At 37.8% G+C, this 13087-nt stretch overlaps 1 protein-coding gene across 2 annotated transcripts in view; it reads right to left on the minus strand.

Moving 5' to 3' along the window:
- LONP2 (lon peptidase 2, peroxisomal) overlaps window positions 1-13087 on the minus strand; it is a 105209-nt gene that overhangs the window by 36260 nt on the left and 55862 nt on the right. For both annotated transcript variants that reach the window (XM_069456584.1, XM_069456583.1), the window contains 2 exons: window positions 5165-5315; window positions 2146-2272 (listed from right to left, as the gene is read on the minus strand). In XM_069456584.1, the coding sequence (XP_069312685.1) occupies window positions 2146-2272; window positions 5165-5315 (278 nt within the window). The remainder of the gene's footprint in view (window positions 1-2145; window positions 2273-5164; window positions 5316-13087) is intronic.

Below are 13087 nucleotides of genomic sequence, written 5' to 3' on the forward strand. Positions count from 1 at the left end.
AGAGAATAATCTTTAAAAAGCTAAGAATCTAGAGATATAGTCATAAAATAATAAAGTCAGAGTAAGGAAAGTATGGTCTTCTTGGTATACCAGAACTGTTTACGCTACAACTGAAATACTGTGTTCCATTCTGGGTGTCTTACTTTAAAAGGCACATTGATATAGGATCCATCAGAAAACAACTCAGGAAGGTGAAAAGTCTTAAAACCACGCCAAGAAGGATGAGAATAGGAATTTTTAGCTTGAAAAAGAGAACATTTATGGCGTACAGACTTGACAAAATATATATCTTTTAATGTCAGAAGGACTTTACAGGAAGGAATTATACCTAGATTCCAGGTGCTCCTACATGGCAGAAGTAGAAAATTATAGGAAAGTGAATATAAATAACATCTTTGTAACAATTAGAGTCATTCACCAAGAGTTAGTTAGCATTAAGCATCCTGGGACCGGAAGTATTCGAGTAGGCTATTAACACTGGGAGTTAGGAAACACATTAAGGGTCTATGACCATGAAACACTCCAAAAGATGAAAAACTCAAAAACTGATACTCTATGTCCTAAATTTGGTAATTCACTAAATACCCAAAATGTGCCTGGAGTAGCATATATTAATATTTGTGCTGTTTTTGGTTCTGTGTTTTTTTTTTTTTTTAGAAATGGGTCTTGATCCGTGGCCTAGGCTAGAGTGCAATGGTACAATTATAGCTCACTGCAGCCTTGAACTTTTGGGCTCAAGTGATCCTCCTGCCTCAGCCTCCCAAGTAGCTGGGACAGCAGGCGCATACCACCACACCCAGCTAACTGTTCTTGTTTTTTTTGGAGACAGGGTCTCACTATATTGCCCAGGCTGGTTTTGAACTCTTTGGCCTCAAGTGATCCTCAGCCTCAGTCTCAGCCTCCAAAGTTGCTGGGATTAAAGGTGTGGGCCACCATGCCCAGCTAATTGTGTTATTTTTAAAAACAATTATCAAAATTAACAAAACTGCCTAGAGATTTTCTAATGTCCATAGCTTCTGAGATCTGATGTTGTGAGTTAACAAGTATATAAAAAGAAACAGTTATCTAGGCAACAATCAGGAAATACAAATAATGATTACTCTTCAGAATCATTACTACTAAGATTCAGATAAGCTATGACTTTTTCTCCATCACTCATATTTTACAGATGCAGAAGTTATCAAAAAGGCTGAATGACTTGCTGAAAGTTACCCAAAGGCATCATGGGTGTTATATGGAATAATGATATTGCTGGAAGACTTCAGCACATAAATCACCCGATTTATTTCTCCTGGCATTATCCACACAGTACATCACAATACAAGAAAAGGAGCCCCCAGGTCAGATTCAGTTACTGTCTTGTATATAAATCTAAATAGACCCTTAGGAAGGCTGGCATAGATCAAAACACAGTCTGACTGGCCAAACTCTTAAGTCAAAGTTAAAGATGGAGAGATTCTTTGTATCTCTTGAAAATCAGTATGACCAGAGAAGGGCAGCATGCGGAGTGCTTGGCAGCCTGAGGCACCTTTCTGGACGATGCAACGCACAGTAATACTGGGCCAGGAAGACTAAACGAGGCTGTGTACAGGGTACGCTTTCCATTCAAACAGGGCATCTATAAATTACTAAGATAATTTATGCACTGTTTGCTACAGGCTTAAACACTTGGTAGCAAACTTAGGAAAGTACCTTCTCAATTGTTCCCACGTTAATTCTGAAAATCAGAACTCTAAGGATTTTTAAAATCCCTCAGCCAAAGAGAAGAAAAGAAAATCTGAATAACCTAAAACAGGTATCTGAAAGTAGCATCTCACCTCTTAAGAGAATTCAACAACTTTCAAGATCCTGGGCATAAAAAGTGTCTCTATATTTTTCACGTTTGGTTCTTCATTTATCAAATTAATCCCTTATGTTGCTATTGTGGCAAAGCAGAAATTCTGGCTTTAGCTATAAAGATATTTTAAATGCTTTCTGTATGAATTTCTGCCTTTTTGCCTAATGCAGAGCACTGTGTAAATCAATAGTTATGGTAGTGCTTGCTGGGAAGTTGTTGGAGAACAAGAAATGGATGCTATGCAATGCTAGTAAAATAATCCCCTTTCAGACTTAAATATTAATGAAGCCTCAGGATGGCCAACTAACCTGGTGATGATGTCCAGAGTAGTAACCTGAGGGATCTGAATCTGTTGAGGAGTCAGCCCATGTTGTTCCAGTTGCTTTGGGATCAAGTGCCTATGGGCAATCTCTATCTTTTCCTCTTGTGTGTACCCTGGAAAAGAAGCGATCTTTGTGGCGTATTTACATGACTCCCATAATGCCATGCTTTTTAAAATGAATCAAATACAGATTCAATGGATTTAAGTATTATTTCAACTACAACTATAATTGTGATAAATTTAATCTAAATCAATAATTGTTAAAATTTCCAACTTTTTCATAAACAACAAGCATTTACTAAGTGCAGTGTTTGAAAGTCTTTTGATTAAATGATACATATCTCAAAGAAAAAACTTCAGTCAAACCTTATAGTTAATTATCTCCTTAACCTCAAATCCTCTAAAATTTTAAATGAGAAAATAAAGGTATCCCTTTTCTTTAGCATATTTGGTACATACATGAAAAAACTCACACACATACATACACACACCTCAATTAAATAAGCGGTGGGCTCCAAGGGAAGGGCAGCAAAGGAGCTATTTCCAGAACTATGACAATACATTTTACCAGCAAAACAAAACAAAACCTAAGATGTCCCTATAAAAGTTTTTTCCTTTCACATATTTATATATTTGCTTATAAGTAAATATATAAAATACAGTATATTTAAAAGACTTTATGTTCTTATTTAATAGGCTCCATGAGTACAGATTTACCTTGTTTTAAAATTCTGTAAGACAAAATTCCATCTAAACTAACGCTCCCTTTCTGTTTAACAAGCAAAAATTAAAAATATGAACTGATAATGCATCTTTTGAACGGAAAGAAGAGGCTAAAAAACACCAGAAAAGCTAGAAGACTGGATGACCACATCTGCCAAAGGAAGAGGGTGGAATCGGACGTGCACTTTCGTGGCAGCTGTCCCCATCACTTCACTTCACTTCAGTGTGTCTTAGGGATTTTCTGTCATAATTTGGCATTTCCAGGCAGTTAAATCTCACTACTTATTGATTTTAGTCTTACAAAGACACACAAGCAGCTTTTTACTTCACCGTATTTTAAACCTAAATATACAAACCTGCAGGGCTCGCAAATAATTAAGAAATCTAATTATTATTCTCTTGGTAAAAATGTATTTCAGATTAACAGGAAAAATACATTTAAATTCTACTCAATTTTCATTTTTAAAAAGACCCAGTGATACTTGATCTCTTCTGAGAAATATCAATTCTGAACAATTAAAATAAGGTAAAAATTCCAGAACTTATTTAGTGTTAGTAACTGAAGGACTTTATTTTGCACACTCCAGTGAAGGAGAAGACATAAATAATATGGCAAGCATTTGACAGATTCAACTAAAAAGAAGAGAATTTAAAAGCATCATGCACTTTTATATAAAACTGAGGCCATACTTAATAAACAGAAAGTTTATTCTTTAGGAACCACCTCTTAAGAAAAGTAAATGATTACACAACATTTTCCAGAGAGAGATGGTGAAGACTTAAAAATCTGACAGAAAGCTAAACTGACCATGTGAAGATCTATATTTTGTTTTTAGACACCTACTTTAAAGAAATAAATTACTTTTATCTGCAATTTTAGAAATTGTTTCAAAAAAGAACGTCTTATTTTCCACAAAGTGTTCATTCTTTAATGCTAAATCAAATCTGAAATTGTTGTCAAAATTTATTCTTGACGTCTTATAGAACACGCACAGTCATGTGTCACATAAGGACGTTTTGGTCAAAACAGACTGTATATACAGTGGCGGTCCTATAACAGTATAATGGAGCTGAAAAATTCCTATCACCTAGTGACGATGTAGCTATGGTAACACTGAAGCAAAGCATTATCATGGGTTTGTGGTGCTGCCGGTGTAAATAAACCTACTGTGTGCTGCCAGTTGTATAGACTTATAGCACAGACAATTATGTACAGCGCATAATACTTGATAACGACCTTGTAACTGGTTTATATATTTACCATACTTTTTTGATCATTATTTTAGATCATTCTCCTTCTACTTATTAAATAAAAAAGTGAACTGTAAAACAGCCTCAGGTAGGTCCTTCAGGAGATCTTCCAGAAGAAGGCCTGGTTATCCCCGGAGATGACAGCTCCTGTGTGTTGTTGCTCCCAATGACCCTCCAGTGGGACAAGATGCGGAGGTGGAAGAAAGTGATATTGACGATCCTGACCCTGTGTGGGTCTAGGCCAATGTATATTTGTGTCTCAGTTTTTAACAAAAAAGTTTAAGAAGTTAAAAAAAATTAAAAAGTTTATAAAGTAAAAAAGTTACAATAAGCTAAAGTTAGTTTACTACTGAAGAAAATTTTTTAAATAAATTTAGTGTGGGCTAAGTGTACAGTGTGTATAGAGCCTGCAGTAGCGTACAGCAATGTCCTCGGCCTTCACATTCACTCACCACTCACTCTCTGACTCAACCAGAGCAACTTCCAGTCTTGCAAGCTCCATTCACGGTAAGTGCCCTACACAGATGTACCAATTTTTATCTTTTAGATCGTACTTTTACTGTATCTTTTCTGTTTAGATATGTTAAGAGACACAACTACCTACCATTGCGTTACAACTGCCTACAGTATTCAGTACAGTAACATGCTGTACAGGTTTGTAGCCTAGAGCAACAGGTTGTACCAAACAGCCTAGGTGCGTAGTAGGCTGTACCATCTAGGTTTGTGTGAGTTCACTCCATGACGTCCATGCGATGATGAACTTGCCTAATGATGCATTTCTCAGAACGCAGCCTTGTCATTAGGTGACACATGACTGTATTCTTGTCATGGTTAAAACAAATAAAGCTTTGCTGTTTCAGACTCTGAAGCTACGTAAAAGCTGAATTATATACCCTACTCAGAATTTTTGAAGAATGTATGTTGGTAAATGAACAACTTCACTCAAAACTCTACAGCATGACCAATTTCAAAGAGTTGTGCTCAGAAAGGCAAGCTATGTCAAATCATCGTTTAATTTAAGAGTCCAGTACCTGGAACCTGAATGATCTCCATTCTGTCCAACAACGCAGCTGGAATAGTAGCAGTGGTGTTGGCAGTAGCTATAAAAAGAACTTGGGAAAGGTCAAAGGCCACATTTAGATAATGATCCGTGAAGTTATGGTTTTGCTCAGGGTCTAACACCTACGGGAGAACAAAAAACAAACAAATTTAGTAGTTCCAATAGAAAGTTGCATAAATTAAACCAGGTTATTAGCAAGGTTGACATTTCTGCTCAATATAATTAATTTGAGAAACAAAGGGATAACACTAATACTTGAGCATTATTCTTTGCATTCGCCATATTCTAAATACTTATTCAAAAAAATAAAACATATTCAACATCAAAATTTCTTAACACAGGCCAGGCACAGTGGCTCTTGCTGATAATCCCAGCAGTTTGGGAGGCTGAGGCAGGAGGATGGCTTGAGGCCAGGAATTCGAGATCAGCCTGGGCAACAGACGGACGCCCCCATCTCTAAAAAATATAAGAAAAATTAGTGGGACACAGTGATGTGTGCCTATAGTCCCAGATACCCCAGAGGCTGAGGCAGGAGAATTGCTTGAAGCCAGGAGTTCAAGGCTGTAGTGAGCTATGATAAGGCCACTGCACCCTAGCCTGGGTGACAGAGCAAAGCCCTATCTCTAAAAAACATATATAAACAAATAAAATTTCTGAAAACACATAAAAGCACAAATAAGCAAAAATTATACTTTCAAGCTTTGTTCTTAAAACTATTTATTAAGCATTCATGGCCATAATAAGTTACCAATCCTGCAAGAACCCATTTCCCTCTTGGTAACACACTCTACATTAACTGCTATGAAAATATATTCTTAGATAACAGGTAAAATAATAATCAGTATATTCCTCCTGAAACAACACTGGAAAGTCTTAAGAGTGAACTAGTAGAAATTACTATACTATTATATTCTGACACAGCACAGCAAAAAATTCGCTTTTTAAAAATGCCTTACAGCAAAACCTTGCTGCTTATAAAACATCAATAGCTCTTAAAAATATTTAATTAGATACTTAGATACATTAGATAATTTACCAGTTAGATTCTTAAAGTGAGCAACTGTGTATTAAAGAGACTATATCTTCTTTAGGTTATTGCTCAAATGCTTTAAGGTGTAGGCACCGACTGCTAAGAGGCCTACATAGGACTTAAATAAGACACCAAGGGCCTTCTACATGTTCTTTTTTTTTTGTTTTGTTTTGTTTTTGAGACAGAGTCTCACTCTGTTGCCCAGGCTAGAGTGAGTGCCGTGGCATCAGCCTAGCTCACAGCAACCTCAAACTCCTGTGCTCAAGCGATCCTCCTGTCTCAGCCTCCCGAGTAGCTGGGACTACAGGCATGCACCACCATGCCCGGCTAATTTTTTCTATATATAGTTTTAGCTGTCCATATAATTTCTTTCTATTTTTAGTAGAGATGGGGTCTCGCTCTTGCTCAGGCTGGTCTCGAACTCCTGAGCTCAAACGATCCGCCCACCTCGGCCTCCCAGAGTGCTAGGATTATAGGCGTGAGCCACCGCGCCCGGCCGCCTTCTACATGTTCTAAACCTTAAACATATTACCACTTTCACTTACACCAGATTACTATAAATAGGGTTGATACACATAATCAAAAAGGAAACAAAATGACTAAAATACTTAACAATCACCATTTTACTATATAAGCAGCTTTTCCTACTAATTCTCTTTCTACAGTTCTACCTATTTTTAAAAATATACACAAGTCAGTCATAATTCAAGGCCCTTTACATATAATCTTGAATTTTGTTTGAATATCACGATGTTTTGGGGAAAAAAAAAACCAAATCTTTTTTTTTCTTTTCTGTTTTTGAGACAGAGTCTCGCTCTGTTGCCCAGGCTAAAGTGCCGTGGTGTCAGCCTGGCTCACAGCAACCTCAAACTCCTGGACTCAAGCAAACCTCCTGCCTCACCTTCACGAGTAGCTGGAACTACAGGTGCGTACCACAACACCTGGCTAATTTTTCTATTTTTAGTAGAGACAGGGTCTCGCTCTTGCTCAGGCTGGTCTCCAACTCCCAAACTCAAGCGATCCTTCTGCCTCGGCCTCCCAGCGTGCTAGGATTACAGGCGTGAGCCACTTCGCCTGGCCTTAAAAAAAACAAATCTTGAATTTTGTCAAATACTAATTATTACTGGAAGCTCACTGTTTATCTAGAATACAATTTCCAGAAAGCTCTAATTTTGTATTGTCACAGGACTTAATAATGTTTAATGTTATAAAAAATAAGGCACTTTTAAGTCATCAAAGAAAACTAATTATGGCCAGTATAGAATTGGTTAAAAGTAATCCTACTGTCTACCAATTATCTAAAAGCTGTTAATCTATACATGGAAAATGTACCAATTTTAGTTAAAACCATTATCTAGTGACAAAAACTCTCTCCTTTGACCAAAACTTTAGTCAGGCTCCTCCGAGTCCTCTGCTCAAGGAGGCCCAACCTTGGGCTTCCCTCTCTGTCTTTACAAAATCCATTCTGAGCAAGAATCTTGCTAAGTCAGTCTGGTATCTGCCCTCACCCCCCCCCCCCAAGATCTTATCACCCTGGTCTGCATTCAGCAAGAGCTTTGTTGCGTCATTCTAGTGAGAACCCCCTTACCCCTGACGTTTCCTCTTAGAAACTTTCCATTACTGACCCCACCGCTCCCCACTACTGTGAGATCCCACTATAACTGTTCTTATATCTCTTTGACTACAGTCATTCTTACCATCTTTAATAAGTGCCATGCATAATTTTTTCTTTAACAGTAGTTAAGGAAAAATCTATTCTTTAATGGCTCTAATTAAACTTAATGCATATCTGTTGGATATGTTTTAGAAATGGCTGTCAGACCTTTAGTTGAACTAATTTTTTCCCCTTAAAATTTTAAGACACTGGATTTTAAAAAGCAGGAAAACTAATAAAGCAATGTTTCTGAACTATGAATGAGATCTTCTAAAGTGCACTACCTATCAGGAGAAAAAATTAGTGATACCTGTTAGATGAAAAACTTTAGCCAAATTTAAGAGTTTCACTGAGCAAAGAATGACTTGAGAATCAGGTGGCCCCCAGAACCGAGATAGTTTTAGAGTGACCACGGGGCTGCCCCATGGTTGGATCATATTTACGGACAGAAAAAGGAAAGTGACACACAGAAAACAGAAGCGAGGTACAGAAATAGCTGGGTTGAGTACAGCTGGGGGTTTGCCTTATTTGACCACGGTTTCAACAGTTGGTCGCCTGTGATTGGCCAAAACGCTGTGATTGGTACAAGAGCAGGTTACAGTCTGGTCAGACATCAAGGTAGTTACAGTTCACTACGTATGGAGAAACCTTTAGGCTGAACTTAAAATATGTATGGAGGCAGCTTCAGGCTAGACTTAATTTAACATGCTTGGTTTCCCTGCCTCCATCTTATACTCAGGAAAACACAAAAAGATATGTAGAATTTAAACAGCATCGGAAATATTGATCAATATTCAGCCAGAAAAGAAGAATTTCTAGTAATCACTACTCAGATGAAGCCCCAAGGCAAACTAGTGAGTCCACAGAGGGACAAAAATCACAGTACGAACTCTGTAGCCATTAAACCTCTGCCGCGTACCCTAACATCAGAGCCAGGCGTCAGTGCCCAACTCGCCACATACAGGGCCTGCTTTCAAGAATGATTAGGGCTGTTTTTCCTCTCTTCTCCCCAATGCCAATGTTTTTCTAGATGAATACTAGGGCTGTAATTCCTAGCTAAAGATTATGACTGGGAATGGAAATAGCTCTGATATGACACTTTATTCCTAGGAACGTGAAGTCAGAGGTGAGATAAACTCGGGGGAGGAACATACACCGAGAACTGTTCAATAATAATTTCTGACAAGGGAAGAACTACAGATGTTTGTAGGCAATCCAAGAATATACTACCCATTACAAATGACTAGGTAACTGTCATTTTTAGGTATGCTAATATGGTTGTGTTTTCTAAAAGTCTGTATCTTTTAGAGATAGAAACTGCAATATTTATGAAAAGATATGATGTCTGGAATTGGCTTCAAAATAATTAGGGGTGGGGTAAAGGAGAATGGGAAGGAATAGATGAAACAAGATATTAAAGTTGGGTGATAAGTTTATAGGATTCATCATACTATTTTCTATACTTTTGTTATGGTTGAAATTTTCCATAACAGAAAGTAAAAATAAAGATAAAATAACTAAAATCAGCTCTGGAAGCCACATATAATTATAATAATACTATTGTGATATTGAAGAATATATATTTGGTGTTCATCCCTTTGCTTCCTGGCATACAACTCCTAAAATCCTTGGAATAAATACCATTTTGTAGGCTAATGATTGACTCGTGGCTGGCAGCCCTTAGATAGCTTCAGGATGGGGCTGGTCACAGGAAAGACCAAGGCATGATTAAAGGGTTGGGACTTTTCAGCCCTCTCCCCTGTCCCCAACCTCTGGGCAGGGGAAAGGGGTTAAAGGTTGAGCTGATCACCAATGGCCAATGATCTAGTCAGTCATGCATATGTCATAGAACCTCCATAAAACCTAAAAGGACTGAGGTAAGGGGCTTCCAGGAAGGTGAACAAGAACATGTCCGCGTGCTGGGAGACTGGTGGAAGCTCCTGTGCTGTTCATTTGTGTCCTTGAAAATATTCTTTGTAATACATTAGTAAATATAAGTAAATTGCTTCTCTGAATTCTGTGATCTGCTTTAGCAAATTAACTGAACCTGAGGAGGGGATGGTGGGAACCTCAGTTTATAGCTCTTTGGTCACAAGTTCCAGAAGCCCAGACTTGCAACTGGCGTCTGAGGTGGGGCAGTCTTGTGGGACCGAGCTCTAAACCTGTAGCAAGTGACGCCGCCTCCAGGGAGTGTCAGAACTGAGCTGAGGATACACCGCTGATGGCCCGCTGCTGAAGGACCGCTTGTTCAGTGTGTGGGGAAAAACCCCGTGCACCTGGTGTCTGAAGCATTCTGTGTTGTAAGAATTTAGCAGGAGAAACTGAGTTTCTTTTGCCTCTACATCCTCAACCATAGAAATTACATCAGTAATAAGGACAAATGAGAAAAATGTTCAAGACACAGAAGAAAAAGGCATTAGAGCCATGTAGAGATACATATAGGAAAATTGAGAAATTCAATTCATAGCTAATTGATATAACTAAAGAGTTTTCAACAAATTAAAATAGGGAATAACTAAAGAAATAACCAAGTATTCTAGAAAACTTGACACTGTAGATTGAAAAGGTTTAGACTCCTGTGCAATCAAAAAGGACAGAATGTTATTAGAATAACACCTATGGAATGTTCATGCAGAATTATCGCTAGTTTAAAATATTTTTAAATCTTGACTATATCAGATATATATAACATACATAAGAGCTGAAGCATAATAACAGAACAAGCACCTGTGAACCTGCTATAACAACTGTGATGACATTTGTTTATCTATTTAGACCGGTGGTCACAAAAGCGGAAAATGATCCATCAAAGTGCAAGTAGAAAATATTATTTATAATCATCTCTACCTACAAATACCAGAAAGAAATTAGCTTTTTAAATATTTAATATACAAAATGGGATTGATGCCCTCACTTGGTATATACGTCACGCATGTGAGGTAAGCTAAGAGGAGACATTCCATACGGGCGGGGCTGGCTGTGGTGCCCCCGCTCACGCACCCCCACTGTGACTACAGCACATTGCAGTCCATGTGTGCCTGACATGTCTTTATGCATTATGCATGGATGAATGGAGTGGTTTAAAAATATTCCTGCAAAATAGCATTAAAGATAATATAGGCAAAGGTAGAAACAACAAAAAAATTGATAGAGTTGACACTTTTATTTCTAGAATAAAGATCTGATAGCCATATTATGAAGTAAAAACACTTATCTAATTAGAACACATTACTTTCAGTAAAAATATAATTACCTTATCTCTTAAAATTTATTCTGTGTGTGTTATATAAAGTACAAAATATTGGTACACTGGTACATATATATCTTTTATTATACGCTGAATTATACCTCCTCAAAATTCATATGTCGAAGCCCTAACCCCCTATGTGACTGTAGTTGGAAACAGGGCCTTTAAGAAGGTAATTGGGGTTACATGAGGTTAAGGGCGGGGTCCTAATCCAATATGACTGGTGTCTTTACAAGAAGAGGAAGCCCGCAGGGACGCACACACACACAGAAGGCAGGCCGTATGAGGAAACAGTGGTAAGGCAGCCATCTATAAGCTGAGGAGAGAGGCCTCAGGAAAAAAACCAAACCTGTTGACACTTTGATCTCGCTTGGACTTCTAGCCTCCAAAGCTATGAGAAAATAAATTTCTGCTTTTATTTGTTTTTTAAAGCTACCCAGTCTGTGGTATTTTATTATGGCTGCCTTAGCAGACGACAACATCCATATTTTACATATATATTAGTATGTTATATTTACATATATATGAGAATATATTTTCAAAAATATTTTGCCAACGGGGTATATGAACAAAATGTGGAGGTTACCAGTGCAAACAACAAAGAAGCCTTCTCAAATATAAAAGAACTCAAATACAGCCCACACACAAATCTTTGAAAAAAGTAATCTAAAGATATATTCCAGCTGAACAAAGGATAAAATAAAAGGATCAGAAGGAAGCACTGAAGTCACGTAAGCACAAAATTAAAACTAAATGTGGGAGGAAGCACTTCTAGAAAGGCAGAGTAAGGAACTCTGAAAATCTGCTCTTTCAGAAAAGCAATGAAAGCACTGGCAAAAACTGTCAAGATCAACTTTTTCAGAATGCTACGTATTAACTTGCAACAATCTGAGCAGAGCTTATTCAAGAAAAACAGCTGAATCTTGATGAACAGAACAAGCATTCTGGTATTTTAACTTGCTTTACTCTCATCCCTTTCTCCCAAGTTCACAGTATCCCTGAAAACCAATAGTCTCACACAACAGTAGCTATGAAAACCAATAGCCTAGCAACCACTTTAGGGGGAAGAAGAGGATTAGAGCTCCTGAAAGCTCCACCCCCAGAGAACTGTCACTATTTGGCCTGTCTGCCAGTTCCTTAGAAAAGCTCCATATCTTTATTTGATCTAACTCAGAGAACACTCTGTGAGAACCGCTTTATCACCATTTGTCAAAAATAAACAGTAGCAATTGTTTAGCAGGCAGCTTTCTGACGCAGTGATACTAGCTGGGACTAATGAAAGGCTGATCAATTTCTGTGTCTGCCTGAGAGTCTGAAAAATTAAAAACAAAAAACCGGTGATCAAAAAATTTCAAAGGAAAAACTAGAGAATGAGATATTCATGAGGAGGGCGGGCTTTGAAAAGCTCTGACATATCCCTGAGAATCTAGACGGCCATGTGAATGTGCAGGGCCCTGAGCATGACCAGAAAATATCTGAGAAGGCCCTAAAAGCTCATCTCGGGCAGACAGAGGCTCTATAAAAACAGGAAGCGAAGGCTAAGGCAGAGTTGTAAAGTATCTGCCCAAGTGTTAAACAACAAAAGCAAAAACAACAAACCATTAAGGGTAGGGGATTCTGATTTTATTTATAAATATATGTATATATGTGTGTGTATATATATGTATGTATGTATGTTTTTTTTTTTTCTTTTTTAAGAGACAGGGTCCTGCTATGTTGCCCAGGCTGGACTCAAACTCCTGAACTCAAGCAATTCTCCTGCCTCAGCCTCCCGAGTAGCTGGGAATACAGGTGTGCACTATGGTGCCCAACTTCTAATTATACTATTTAAATATAATACTGTTTCAACAAAGAAATTATGAGACATACAAAGACATACAAAAGTATGGCCTAAACACAATAAGAAAAAAAGCAGTCAATGGAAACCATCCCCGAGGAAGCCCAGATGCTGGACTTCTTAGAC

This window comes from Eulemur rufifrons, chromosome 23 (assembly GCF_041146395.1).
Source record: "Eulemur rufifrons isolate Redbay chromosome 23, OSU_ERuf_1, whole genome shotgun sequence".
Lineage (NCBI taxonomy): Eukaryota > Metazoa > Chordata > Mammalia > Primates > Lemuridae > Eulemur > Eulemur rufifrons.